The sequence below is a fragment of the Esox lucius genome, chromosome 12 (genome assembly GCF_011004845.1).
Source record: "Esox lucius isolate fEsoLuc1 chromosome 12, fEsoLuc1.pri, whole genome shotgun sequence".
Taxonomy (NCBI): Eukaryota; Metazoa; Chordata; class Actinopteri; order Esociformes; family Esocidae; genus Esox; species Esox lucius.
In genome coordinates this window covers 8,958,863-8,973,991 of record NC_047580.1, presented here as the reverse complement: position 1 = coordinate 8,973,991, position 15,129 = coordinate 8,958,863, and the positions used below count along the sequence as shown (strand labels likewise).

General features: G+C 39.8%; 1 protein-coding gene and 1 long non-coding RNA gene across 5 annotated transcripts; one reads left to right on the top strand and one right to left on the bottom strand.

Moving 5' to 3' along the window:
- Positions 1 to 57: 57 nt before the first annotated feature.
- Positions 58 to 13,855, bottom strand: LOC105028991 (cytosolic sulfotransferase 2-like). Of its 4 annotated transcripts, none has more exons than XM_034295762.1 (8): positions 13,835 to 13,855; positions 1,929 to 2,067; positions 1,575 to 1,697; positions 1,336 to 1,436; positions 1,129 to 1,255; positions 939 to 1,036; positions 448 to 622; positions 58 to 248 (listed from the first exon to the last, which is right to left on the bottom strand). In XM_034295762.1, the coding sequence occupies exons 2-8, from the start codon at positions 2,065 to 2,067 to the stop codon at positions 136 to 138; spliced, it is 876 nt and encodes a 291-aa protein (XP_034151653.1). In that variant the 5' UTR covers positions 13,835 to 13,855; the 3' UTR covers positions 58 to 135. The 4 variants fall into 4 exon arrangements, with proteins under 4 accessions (XP_034151653.1, XP_034151650.1, XP_034151652.1 ...); XM_034295759.1 differs by lacking the exon at positions 13,835 to 13,855 and adding an exon at positions 2,205 to 3,613; XM_034295761.1 differs by lacking the exon at positions 13,835 to 13,855 and adding an exon at positions 2,662 to 3,612.
- On the top strand, positions 10,383 to 12,535 carry LOC117595368. The gene is made up of 3 exons (XR_004576572.1): positions 10,383 to 10,469; positions 10,926 to 10,983; positions 12,370 to 12,535. It is a non-coding gene; the product is annotated as an uncharacterized LOC117595368 (long non-coding RNA).
- Positions 13,856 to 15,129: the final 1,274 nt, after the last annotated feature.

Sequence of the window (15,129 nt, the reverse complement as noted above, 5' to 3'; positions counted from 1 at the left end):
TATTTTGTGCTGCAGCATCATATCGGGTTTCAAATAAATATAAGAAATATGAAACTGTTTGTGATGCCATGTTTTATTCATTCACAGTAGCTGGGTGGTATTATTTTACATAGCATTAAAGTTGTCAAGTCAGTTCTAAAAAGTTGAACGAAATCGGAGTTGACTGTTGTTCATCTTCTTCTGATAGTCTTCATCAAACTGTTCACTCTGAGCCACAGTGAAATGGTTCTTCCAGTCACCAACCTTTCCTGAAGCAAGACAGGCATACACAGAGACAAATATTATTTAGCCATTTCTTTCATATTTTCCTGTCTGTGTCTGCAATGACATTGTCCCTCGAAGCTTTAAACTCATGCATTTGCTTTAGTAAGTGAATGAGCTGTATTCCAGCAGTTTGATGTTGGTTAATCTCTCACAACCACACGCACACACACACACACACCAAACCTTTTCGCATAAAAGGGGATATGTTGAAGTCCATGACTAGGTCAGTGGAGTAGTTGGTCATACTATTATTCTTCATGTTGTCAAAGTGACATCCTTCTATCACTCTCTCCTTCTCCTCCTCTGAAGGAGACAAACCCAGGAAGGAGCATAGTCCGTCCAGCTCCCGTCCCATATCCTGCAAATAAACACATTGTTTTTGGGCCGGCAGAACCCCAGCAGTACCCCCACCAACCCCCAGGGGGCTGCTGCTGTAAAGTCTGTGATTATCAATATACAACTACAGACATTCTTTATGTACATGTGCTTCATAATCTTAAAATAATTTTGCAATTTCATGGTACAAGTATAATTATTCTAATCACCTCTATCATGTCTTCATAGAACAGATGTAGTTATTCTACTAACCTCTATCATGTCTTCATATAACAGATGTAGTTATTCTACTAACCTCTATCATGTCTTCATATAACAGATGTAGTTATTCTACTAACCTCTATCATGTCTTCATAAAACATGTAGTGGATTTTAGAGTGAGTCTGTTTCTTCTCCCACCAGCCGGTCACATGGTCATACCAGGGTCCAAACACCACTGAAGAAGAGTAGAGTACCCACATCCTTAGAATGTAAGGTGACTATCATCACTACTCATTCATTCACTCCTTTATTCTCTCGTTCACTCACTCTTTCCATCCATGAATCTCTGTAAGAAGTTGTTCCAGTCTCCTGGCTCAGGTTGGGCCATGTTCATACGGTCAAAGTGGAAATAAGACACTACACTGTCCTTGGCATTACGAGCCACGTACACCACCTGCATAAACACAGATGTATTAAAATAGTGGTCATTTAATGGAGAAACATTGAGCACAATTACCCATTACTGTAATGTACCCTGCAGTCCTGCTCCCAGAAGGACCTGGGCATGAACTGGACAGGGAGGTGAGTCTTGATGAGGCGAGGAGAGGTGGGTAACTTGTCCAGCGTCTCAACCCCTAGGACAAACGTAATACTTTAGCTGCCAAATCCTGTCTCGATGTTGTATTTCGTTAGTACTCGACAATCAACATTCTAAACAGGAGATTTATAAAATGCGAGAAGTCTGTTTAGGTTTTCAATTTCTCTGTTCTAACCTGAAGGAATCAGAGGAATATTCATCTCCAGGAACGGTACTCTTTCAGTGAGAGTTGTCAGACTCTCTGGGGCAGACTGGCCAAAATACAGCTGGTCCAGAATGTAGGATACCCAGGTGGTCCCTGATAGGAGATTACATGGAGAGCATGGTCATCCACTTATTTCAGCCACATTTGATGCTTTATTAAACAGGAAGGTGGGGTGAGACAAAGGACAGTGTAATTAATTGCAGTGGGCTGGAGTCAAACCCATGCCGTTGCGTTTTGTGTGTAGCTGAGGCAGCAGTTTAGAACGCTAAACAAGCTGTCCAAATACTTAAAAGAATTACGTCTCTACATGAGACTAAGAAAGACCTGCTTTGGGATAGGTAGCGATGATAATGTCATTTGGCCTGGCCTGGAAGTTCTGGACATTGTCCCAATTATCAGTGAAGTAGTTGGTCATGTAGACTCCATGAAAGTCAAAGAGTTTTGGTCTCGGTGGAAGCTCCATCTGTAAAATTGAGACGTATTTGCAACAGAACACAAGTAATGGGACTAGGATATGAGGTTAAGTCCATCACTATTCAAGCAAAGTGAACCTAGGCACTGCAATGATACAATTCATACAAACAAAAAAATCTGACTTACCCCTTTTTCAGAGTAAGAAACCTCAGGCAGAATAAGTTGGTTACACATTGACTTATCTCTTAATATGCTCACACATTCCTCTCTCAACCCATCAAATTGCTTCAATGTATGAATTGTGCTATATAAATAAACGTGCTTGCTTGCTTGCATTTTTCTTTCCATAACAAGCAGGGGGCTGCTTGTTATGGATCTTGTCCAGGTCTGAAAGGCTTTTCTTCTATCCCTCACAGCATTTCATGTGTCCCTAGCAATTCTTAAGGAGGCCCTTACATTACCAGACAACACCACTAGGTGGAAGCTAACAGTTAGCATGGCCGCTGGACACAGGTTTGAGCTAACTCTTGACACACCAGCCTTGGCCATGCCAACCATGGCCATGCCAACCATGGCCATGCCAACCTGCACAGTCATCAACACACTGTGTACATTTCCCTTGAACAGTGTAGTTTGGTCTTACCTGACCAGAGACGCAGCTACAGAGACTGTGAAGTGTGTGAGGCCCAGGTCTTTCACCTAATGCATGAACCTTTGATCAGTGAGAAACTTGTTAAACGCAACAGCACAGCTTCTCCATGTCCCAGATAAACACATACACACACCCTCCCCTCTACAAATTATTTTATGGGCACAGATATGTTTTTATTATTGTAGCTTTACAGCTTATGTCCTGTATTTCTACACATTTTGCCATGAGACAAAGATATTAATTTTTTGGTTGAAGTTTAAATTACAGTGGTTTTTCTTTTAAAGACACTTATTCTGCCTTATAGTTTAGTACCCTGGTTGCCTCCATGTACTGCAGATATTTTATATTAGGTTTAAATGAAAACAGGTGTTCTTTGTACAGCTTAATTTATTCAAGATTTCTGGGATAACATGAGCCAATGAGAGCTCATATTTTACACATGTTAAATGGTTTAGAAAATATAAAAACATAGCATTTAAAGCGCCTGTATGTGGTTTTGGTGAACGTGTTTGCGCTCATAGTGTCTTAACCTTATTGGGAACATGTCCATTAAGTTTAATTAGGATCTGCCTTTCTCTGACGGATTTATAGCAATTTATGTGTTGGACATCGCCCCCAATTGAAAATTCAGTGGTCAGTAAAGCCTGGAAAATGTAGTGGTGTTAGGACCTCGTCCACATATGCTACATGCCAAGTTTTCTGCAGATCAATCATTCTATCAGTGAAGACTTAATATATTTAAGTAAAATCTAAATTTGAAAATGTATGGGTTCTTGTGGCAAAATAGGTTCTTCTCCTCACGAGGAACAATCTACAACTTTTAACAATTTTACATCACACAAGGTGAGCGCTATGAACAAAAAAAAGCTTTTAGTATTGTAAAAGCCAGTTTGTTATACAGTTAGGTCCAGAAATAATTGGACACTGACACAAGTTTTGTTATTTTGTCTGTTTACCAAAATATATTCAAGTTACCGTTAAATAATGAATATGCACTTAAAGTGCAGTCTCTCAGCTTAAATTCGAGAGTATTCAAATAAAAATTGGTTTAGGAATTACAGCTCTTTAATATGTGGCCTCCTCTTTTTCAAGGGACCGAAAGTAATTGGACAATTGACTCAAAAGCTGTTTCATGGAGAGGTGAGGGCTATTCCTTTATTATTTCTTCATCAATTAAGCAGGTAAAAGGTCTGGAGTTGATTTCATGTGTGGCATTCACATTTGGAAGCTGTTGCTGTGAACCCACAACACAAAGGAGCTCTTACTAAAAGTGAAACAGGACCTCCTTAGGCTGCAAAAAAAAAAAGCCATCTGATAAATAGCAGGAACATTAGGAGTGGCCAAATCAACAGTTTGGTACATTCTGAGAAAAAAATTACGCACTGGTGAGCTCTGCAACACAAAAAGGCCTGAACGTCCATGGAAGACAACAGTGGTGGATGATCGTAGGATCCTTTACATGGTAAAGACAAACACCTTCACAACATCCAGCCAAGTGAAGAACACTCACCAGGAGGTAGGAGGTATCATTATCCAAGTCTACCATGAATAGAAGACTTCACGAGAGCAAATACAGAGGGTTCACCACAAGGTGCAAACCATTCATAAGCCTCAAGAACAGAAAACATCTATTAAAGCCAGCCCAGTTCTGGAACAGCATTCTTTGGGCAGGTGAAACTAAGATTAATCTATACTAGAATGATGGAAAGAAAAAAGTGTGAAGACTTGGAATGGCTCATGATCCGAAGCACACCACATCATCTGTAAAACACGGTGGAGGTAGTGTGATGGCATGGGCATGCATGGCTTCCAATAGTACTGGGCCACTTGTGTTTTTTTATGATAAAACAGAAGCAGACAGATAAATTCTGAAGGGTATAGGGATACAATTCTGTGAAGTTTATTTGACTGCGCTTAAATTTACAGATGGACAATGACCCAAAACATCCTGCTAAAGCAACCCAGGGTTTTTTTAAGAAGTGAAATATTCTGCAATGGCCGAGTCATTCACCTGACCTCAACCCGATTGAGCATTGCATTTCACTTGCTGAAGACAAAACTTAAGACAGAAAGACCCACGAACAAGCAACAACTGGAGACAGCTGTAGTAAAGGCCTGGCAAAGCATCACAAAGGAGGAAATCCAGCGTTTGGTGATGTCCATGCGTTCCAGACTTCATGCAGTCATTGCCTGCAAAGGATTCACAACAAAGTATTAAAAATGAACATTTCATTATTAATTGTGCTAATTTGTCCAATTACATTTGAGCCCCTGAAATAAGGGGACTGTGAATGAAAAAGTTTGCAATTCCTAAACGTTTCATACTGTATTTTTCTTCAATCCCTTGAATTAAAGTTGTAAGTCTGCACTTCAACTGCATCTTGGTTATTTCATTTCAAATCCATTGTGGCGGCATACAGAGATGGAATTATGAAAATTTAGTCTGCATCCTAATACTTCCGGGCCTAAGTAAGTAATCAAAACATTCCTGAGGGGACACAAAGGGTACTAATCATTCTTCACTTGTAAGGGGCAGCGGTGGAGCGGGGGGGGGTGGACTTTTAGGTTTTTTAAAATAACTTCAACTTTGTTTGATTTCCTCTCAGTCTTTCTGACTGGAGCAGCAAAAAATGAAACAAAAGCTCTATTACCAACTGCTCAGTTTGCCAACTGCCAATAAAAACTAACGAAGAATAATATAAATCTTCTTCTTCGTCATTAACTTGTCATCAGGGGCTGGCGGGCTGTTGTCATGCATGTTATCATGCATGTTGTCATGCATGTTGTCATGCATGTTGTCATGCATGTTGTCATGCATGTTGTCATGCATGTTGTCATGCATGTTGTCATGCATGTTGTCATGTTGTATGTTTCATCGGTGTCACAAGCTTACTGGCTAACCGGCTGAAGTTATGGATATAACAACGTTTTCTATACGGAACAGGAACACTAGTAACAGACCTCACCGGCCGGAGAGTGATTCAGAAGCAGCGTCAGACGAACCGCGGACAAGTGTTGCAGGTTTGTGAATCCGCTGTTGTAACACTTGAGATAAGTGACTATATTGCTGGCTAGCCAGCGAGTTAACATTATTAGTTGTTATTAAGAGAAATTAGTTGCTAATATAGATGGGCGGATGATTTGTCTGATGATTTGTCATGTACACAGGGGGGGTAGGGGTGTTGGGGGGGGGGGTACTCGTAAAACCGAAACACACAGCTTGTATCAAATGCTAAGTTATCTCAGGGCATGTTTTACAGCTAATCTTGGCACATTAGTGGGATAAGAAGAGAGACTAATTGAGAAATATAGTGATAAAGAAGATCAGAAAGACATGTCATCCTCCTGATGACAAAAATTCCAATATCACATGCATCAATATCACATGCATCAATACCCCATACTTTAATTTAAAAAGTACATCTTTAATATATTCTACATTCATTACATAAAAAGTAAAATATTTTAATTTTATTGTTTTAATCTTGATGATAATGGCTTACAGCTCATGTAAATCAAAACTCCAGTACAAATGTATTAGAGTTTTAGAACAAATACTTTTTTATACGACCTGACAAGATCTCTTATCAGCTAATCAACTCAAAAAAAAAAATAATATTTAATCTGTCATTCTTGTTCTGGTGGTTGTTGGGGAAATACTTGAACTGATGTATTCTTGGTCGACCTATACATGTATGAATGAGTTACTAGTTAAATATGCCGAGAGGGATCTGGTGTTTGAATAGGAGACATCCTTGACCGGCACCGGTGGATTAGAGGGTTACTCGTAAATCTGTATAAAAGTGTCTCTGTTGATTATCCAGACATTGTGTCTCCTCAGGAGTTGATAAGGATAAGGTGGGGGGACAGCCCGCCCTTTGGGTAAATGTTACACAAGACAGATGGCAACAACTTACCACACTCCCTCTAAAATTTGAAATAAAAACAGATTGTTCATGTCTTACGGCAGAGACTCCTCGGACGATTATGTTTGTAAGCGTTTGACGAGTCACTCTTATTTGCAAATAATAATAAAATGATTGTGCCATGAGAATTTTGTCTCTGTTTCTTACTCCTTTAAGAGTGTCGATCGATGGAATAACCATCACATGGTGCAGCACAATGACCTTTTCCACAATATTAAAAATGTTTGAGATGCGCCAGTAATAATGTAATAAACGTATTAGTATTTACATAATTAAAGGAATAGGCAATGTGCACAAGTGTATGGACGAACTTCCGCTTTAGCCAGATGTCGGCATATCATTTTACGGTTTACTTAAGGCGATCACCCGCGTCGCCCCAAATTTCAGTTTTTAGTAGATGTCTCCAAGACCTGCCTAAAATAAGCATTAGTGATGTCCATCGAATTGTTGATGCCTGGTGCCCTACTCCAACAAGCAAGCGGAACAAGGGATTCAAACTCTACGTATGGAGTTATCTGCACAACTACGAGGGTAAGTAGTTTACTGTGGTGTGCCAGCCGGCTATCGGCTAAGCTAGTTAGCAACGTGTTCCTTTTTAACGTAGTATTAGGCAGGACAATAGAACACATAAAAATTCACCCTAGCCTCAAAAACGGCAAAAGAACGCTGGCTGAGCTGGAACGCTAGCGCGTCCCCATAGCAAGTGAATTGAAACGAACCTTTGTTCAGCCTCTTCTAACCTGAATGAAGCTTAAAATTCCATAGCATCAAAAAAGCACCTCATTTCACAACGAAACTGAAAAATAACAACTGTCCTAGGAAGTAAACATCTGGTCCTATATGGTATTAATTGCGCTTAAATCTGCGTTATGTGGAAGTATATAAAAAAATCACCTTTTCTATTTCTAGTCTAGCGTTTGAAGTAATTGAATGGCGCAAGCCATATTTTATTAAAATTAAAAAGAGGACATTCTCCTGATTAAAATGATGCCCCACTTTTACCTTGAAACTTAAATGAGTCACGTACATTATATTTCTTTTTTTTCAGCATCACTCATCTTGTTGTGAGTTTAGGTGTTTACTAATGCGGATGAGTAATAGTAAGTAAACCGGAAACTGCAATACCGACTTCTAGACAAAAGCGGAAGTTCGTCACAACGCTGGTGCACAGAGTCTATTGTCATGGTGAACAGTAATAATGAATAAAAAGTAGCAGCAGAGTATTGCTAATTAAATGAATATCACTGTCCACAATTTTATATGTAAGCTTTTTGGACAACGCATCATTATTTTACTGTAACATATTACACAATATCATCTATATTTAATGCAGAAATTCTGAACAAAAAGTTTACATATTTAATAATAAGAGGCAGGTCTTTGGAACTTGTATTGCACACATCAGACTTAAATTATTATTAGCGAGTTATGGTGGCGTTTTGGCCCCAGTCTAAAAGGGCTGTTATAAGTTTTACACGCCACCAGATACCACTGTGTTTGCCGGGTTTGAAGCCGCCCGAGCTTCCACTCTTTTTCGTCACAAATGAAGAAAAAAAAAATGCTCCAAAGCTTCATAAATGCTTCATCCACCCATCACTACTCGCTAGCAAATGTTTTCTGATTTTACTGTGTTTGAGGGATTATTTTGTCACTCAGATGAGTCAGCTAGGGAAGAGGAAGGACAGGCATCACATCAAGGGACAGCAGGTGGATTAACTGAAGTTAGTGATCTAGGGATTCCGGAAAGTGGCCCAAAGCAGGTTCATCTCCCACAGTACCCCCTCAGCCAGTTTGGAGCTCAACAAAGAGCATTTAACAAACATGGTTTGAGCGATTTAAATGGCTGGAGTACTCTGTAACCAGAAACTGCGTATTTTGTTTTTCATGTCGCCTGTTCGGAAGGCAAAACATTCACGCTAATAAAGATGCACTCACTTGCTCTGGGTTTTCAAATTGGAGGAGGGCTTTGGAATCCTTCCGGGAGCATGAAAGAAGTGCCCTCCACATTTCCACCATGACATGCTGGCAGGGTTTTAAAATCACAAAAACTCATGGGGATGTAATTGAGCAGCTGAAAACTGGTAGTGCAGCAGAAATCTCAGAGAGGCGCCAGTACCTTCACCATATTGTGGCAGCAACCACCTTTTTAGGGAAAAAATCCCATTCCAGGGGCATGATGAGCAGGAATCTAGCCAGAATCAAGGCAACTTTATTGAATGTATGAAGCTCTTTAAACACCCATTTCTACAAGAATATACTCCCCCTTCTCATACCATTTAACTCTCTAATTTTTCCCAATGAAATGATAACCAATAAATCACAGAAAGCATCATCAAGCAAATGAAGATTGCAAAGATGGCAGACGAGGCCAGTCTGTGTGCGTTTTGTTACGCAAAAGGGCGTAGTGCGAGAGTGTTTTCTTGGGCTTCGGAGGTTGCAAAGTCCATTGCAGATAAGATAGAGGCAATGTTACAGTCCCACAACTTGGGTGACCTACTGTGTGTTGCACAAGCCTATGATGGGGCATCTGTCATGAGTGGAGCAGTGGGCGGTGTCCAAGCCCGCTTCAGAGAGCGACACCCTGAAGCAGTGTATGTACACTGCTATGCACACAAACTCAACCTTGTTTTGTGCTACACATGCAAAGCTATACCTGAAGCTACCGCATTCTTTGAACTGCTGGAGAATGTGTACACATTTTTCAGCAACTCACTTGTGAACCACAACAAGTTCATAGAAATCCAGAAAGAACTTGGATTAAGGCCATCTGAACTTGTGCAGCTCTCCACAACAAGATGCGCGTGCCAGGTGAGGTCTGTCAATGCTGTCTTGAACAACCTTTCTGCCATTTTAGCGTGTCTCAGCAACATGAACACATCCATGGCCCTAGGGATCCGGTCAAAGCTCTGCAAGACAAAGACACTCTGTTTTCCAAACTCCTCGGCATAACTGAAGGTCTACACCGGTACCTGCAGGGGGAAAGTTTGGACTTTTCCCCCTGCAAAGCAGTTCAGTACAAGACGGCAGTCCTTCAAACTTTGACAGAGCTCCGCACAGACTCTGGTAGTGAAGATGTGTTCAGGAGGGCCATGGCCTTATGTGAGGCAAATGACATCCAGCTCCCTGTTGGTCCCAGGCAAAAACAAAAAAGATATGATGGTTTGTGGTGGAGTCAGCCTGTGGGTCAACCTCCAATCTGACCACCTCAGATGAATTCAGACAACAGCTTTTTTTATCCATGCCTGGACAGGATGGGTCTGGGAGAAGCACTTATGTCAGGTATTCATGCTTGCAACCCAACCACAGAGAGCTTTCTCTCTGAAGAAGCCCTCAAAAGCCTTGCTTCCCATTATAAGATTCAGTTGAAGCCAGAAGAACTCCTAGTGGCTAAAAGTTTCATCAATAGAAGGATGGAGAAAGAGACAATCCCTGACACCTCCACTGTGTTCCAACTGCTTGATGAAGACATGTTTCCCAGCCTGAAGGCTCTCTTCCAAGTTGCCCTGACGATTCCAGTAAACAGCTGCAGCTGTGAACGCTCCTTCTGTGCGTTGCGCCGTCTTCATACATGGTTAAGGAACACAATGGGTCAAGACAGGCTCAACGACTTGGCCATCATGTCAACTGAAAAGGACAATTTGAATGAAATCAACCCTGACAGCATTATTGACAGATTCGCTCAATTAAAGCCACGTCGATACAGCCTTATGTTGCCGCAACAGAAACAGAAGATGACAAAAGAAAAAAAGCAGATGAAAAGATATGAAATATGAAAGCAGGTGAATTGGAAGAGGGACAAGAGATGAAAACGCGTTTAGCAGTAAGGAGTGAAGAGCAGATGAGTAAAGGGGAGCACAGATGCCAGAAGTAAATGTAAGAGAATAAGATGTGCATTTAATCTTTTTTGAATCTTAAGTTTGTGGCTTCTCCCTTAGGGATAGGGTGAGAAGCTCAGCCATCCGTGAGGAACTCGGAGTAGAGCCGCTGCTCCTTTGTGTCAAAAGGAGCCAGTTGAGGTGGTTCGAGCATCTGGTAAGGATGCCCCCAGGACGTCTCCCTAGGGAGGTGTTCCAGGCACGTCCAGCTGGAAGGAGACCTCGAGGTAGGCCCAGGACCAGGTGGAGAGCTTATATTTCGACACTGGTCTGGGACCGCCTCGGGATCCCCCAGTCAGAGCTGGCAAATGTAGCTCGGGAAAGGGAAGTTTGGGGTCCCCTGCTGGAGCTGCTGCCCCCGCGACCCGATACGGATAAGCGGATGAAGATGAGATGAGGAAGTTTGTGATCAGAAACACTTATACTTTCTTTGGTTTATACTTTCTTCTTTCAGTGGAACACATTTCCAGAGATGAGTGGAGCATGAGTAAGAGAAGTTACGACAAAAAGAGGTAGGAGAAAAGTGACCAGTACACTGTAAATAATTTTTGTTGTTTTCACAGCATTATACTGTTTTTCTCAACAGTTTCTTACTGTATAACCTATGTACAGTATGTTACTGTAGATTTAGTTATAGATTTAGATTACATTTAGACACAGTATTATTTTGTATTTTCAACAATTATGTACTGTGCACACAGTTGACAGTATGTTACTGTAGATTTTCTATGCATTCTGGGAAATTCTGATCGGCGTTCATATTCGCCTCTCTTGGCGTGAGCTCACGTGCGTCTTTTTCATCATTAAAATGAGTGAGCATCAATTCGACAGACATATCTATGGAAGGAACTGACTATCAGGATCTGGGTTGCGTTTCCCAAAAGCATTGTAAGCCTAAATAGATCGTAGAGACCATTGTGGTAATTGTTCTATAATCAATTTAAGGTTACAATGCTTTGGGGAAACGCAGCCCTGATCAGTGGCCGGTTGTTTGGAGTCAGAGATTTAGAATACAGGCCATTGCCTTCTCAATATTTATTAGTTTAGCCTCTGATACAGGACATGTTCATTCTCTTTATAGGCGGGTAATGGTATTTGTTCGTTACCACAGAAAACCGCTTGCGTGTCCATGTTGAATGTGTTTCTTGTATGTAAAAACTAAAGTAGCCTACTTGTAAGGAAAGATCACAAGAAAAGCTTGATGTGTGCTTGACTAAACTATTAAACTACTAAGACTATTTCTATTTGTTAAGATATTGATATGAACTTCGGTAGTCAAGTATAAGTATATGCATTCATAATACATCATCACATTATTAAACATTTAGATTGATTTTTGAAATTTGTGAATCGGTTCGAATCCGCAGAAGATGGAATCGTAATTCATATGTGAATCGTTTTTTTCCCCCCCACCCCTCATATAGTCCATATGGATATCCATTTATGCCACACAACATGCAATCAGTATATCCACCTTATTTTTCAACTTTGAAGCAAAGTAAGCTATTTTCTGTGAATGTGTGAGACTTCCGGTTCATAGGGAAATGACAAGATGAATAACAAAGTGCTATTAATGATAAAAATATTTGTGCTACAAACTAGTGTTTACAATTATGACCAATTCAATACATCAAAATAATAGGGTAAGGTAGAAAAATACCAGTTTCCAATAACAAGAAGCATAAAAAGCTTTTTTGTACAGCTAGAAATAACTGTAAGCGGATGACATCGGAAGCCAGCCCCATTCCATTTACAAATGTCTGTGCCACTCTTCCGTGAATAATAAGGTGGATAACATAGGCCAAAACATTTCCCCTAAAAAGGTGTTAGGTTAGGTTTGTTTGATTATTAGTTGTATGTTTTGCCTCTGATTGATTTGTGCTTATCATTTCTTGCAGGATTATCAGAAGTGCTGTCGCTCTTCTTCCACTTGACACCATCACTACCCTCCTCACCTGGCCTTCATCCTCACCTATATTGCTTTCTTTCAAAGTTTCTATTTTACCTGTTAAGGATAATTTTTGTATAAATAAAAATGCATGAATTAATAAATTGTTCTTGTTTTAAAACAGATTTTTATTGTTTTATTATATTACATTATTATTACTTGTGTATTGTTTAAAAATACACAATAAACCGTGTTGTGCAGTTAAAGCTTCAATTGTTCTTTTTTCCATTTCATGGATTCTGATGTAGCAAATTTATCAGTTAAGCACAAACTAAACAGAACTGAACTCTTAAGATTAGTAATGATGTTTACACCAAATTCCAATTTTACCTATGTAGGCTAACTTAAAAATAGTCAGATAATGGTTGCCTCTTTTTAGTTGCCAGGGGTGAAAATGAGTCATCCTTAACATTTTTGGTGTTTTGGATTCACTACAGCTGGAGAACAATTAAATCCAAAATAGGTTGTAGCCTCTACGGGGTGATTTTTTATTTATTTTTTACTGAGTAACTATAATCATTTTCCCAGATAGTGTATAGAATTTTAGGCATTCTGTTATATCAAACAGCCTGAAAAATAGTGCATTTAGCTGACGTAATTGGGGGGAAAATCTCCACCCACGGACCCCCCTACGTTTGGGCTAAACCCCGAATGTTTATATTGTCTGGCTCCGCCCCTGGTAAGGGGCTGCTTGAACCAGCAAAGGAAACCAATTCAATGTGTAACACATCGGTAAAGGCAACATTGGAAAATACTAAGCTGAAACTTTCCCAGTCTCTTCAGACGGTGCTGCGGCTAGAACCAAGGTCTGGAGGAATAGGAAACTTTATCGACATCTGATCGATCGTAGTAGAATGTTTACAGTGCAAAGTGCACGTATAAGGAAAACGACAAATAATGCTTGACAGGCACCGCTATCCCGTTCAAATTAAGCACTGGGTATTTGTAACCGTTCCTCATTTGGTTCCTGCTTCATCAACCTCATTTGAAAGCAATGAATCTAGAGAACCTCTAGTGAAATACCAGAAGTTGCTAAATCTAAGGCGAGAACAAATAATGAAGGAAGACAACTCCAAAGAAATATCTGGAACTCACAAGGTTAATTTTGGTTTGATCAAAATGACACTAAAAATTTAGTTACATTTGGCTTGTGAGGGCAAATATCCTGACATCTAATGTTCCAAGTTCTATGCTTTGATTTGATTTAATCATGCCTTAAATACAAATTTGGAAACGGATGAATAAAATTGTCAGATTTGTAAATTACGTCTTTATTTTGCGTAAGCCTAAAGACGGAGCCATCCACCTCTGTTCGTAGACTTCATACAACTAGACACGTACACACACACCTTTCTGTAACCTCGGACCTGCATCAACACATTGTAAATCCCTTCTGAACAGTGTAGGTGTCTTACCTGACCTGAGACTCGATCTGCATCTCGTGAGCAACATTAAAGAAACACTTCCGGGTCACGAAAATCTGGAATTTTTCAAAATAAAAGAGACCAACGAATTAATTAAAAACGGAGATAAATTGAGTTTATTAATTGTTTGAGAACATGTACCTCTCAAAACATTGACAACAATTCAAATATGATCATATTTAAGAGTAATTTCGATAAAAAGTGGGTGTTAGTGGGTGTTAAAACACGTTCCAAGGGTAAAATTCAGACAATGCCAATGACAGAATATGGAATACATATTGCCTCATAACTAATAAACTATTGAATATTCCACAGAGAAAGCAGTGTAGGAAATGTCCAGGAGAATGTGTAGAGTAAGACAAACCTGTCTAATCATGGGGAACAGTGTGCTACATCTAGCAACACAATATTTCCACACCCTCTTTTTCCACAATGCAACTCAATGGATATGAAATACATATTGGCCTATAAAAAAATAACTATTCTACACGCCGCAGTGAATGTATTGTAGGAAATGTCAAGGAAGGTGGATAGAGTAATTATATGCAAAGAAATCAAGGGGCACTCTGTATTTGCAATTGTTGCTGGTGTTTTACTCCACCCATTCCATTGGCCACAATGCAACTCAATGGATATGAAATACATATTGGCCTATAAAAAAAAAAACGATTCTACACGCCGCGGTGAATGTATTGTAGGAAATGTTCAGGAGACTCTATAGAATTATTATATGCAAAGAAATCAAGGGGCACTCTGTATTTGCAATAGTTGCTGGTGTTTTACTCCACCCACCCCATTGGCCACAATGCAACTCAATGGATATGAAATACATATTGGCCTATAAAAAAAAAACTATTCTACACGCCGCGGTGAATGTATTGTAGGAAATGTTCAGGAGACTCTATAGAATGATTATATGCATAGAAATCAAGGGGCACTCTGCATAGAAATCATAATTACTCTATCCACCTTCCTTGACATTTCCTACAATACATTCACCGCGGCGTATAGAACAGTTTTTTTTTTATAGGCCAATATATATTTCATATCCATTGAGTTACATTGTGGCCAATAGGATCTAGGATGGGTGGAGTAAAACACCAGCAACAATTGCAAATACATAGTGCCCCTTGATTTATTTGCATATAATTATTCTATAGAGTCTCCTGAACATTTCCTAGAGTACATTTTTACAATATACACTAAGCAAATTGTCAAAATAGATACATTTAATATTATTAAAATCGCGTTTTACCGCGGACTTCTATTTTGAAGGCAAAATCCGA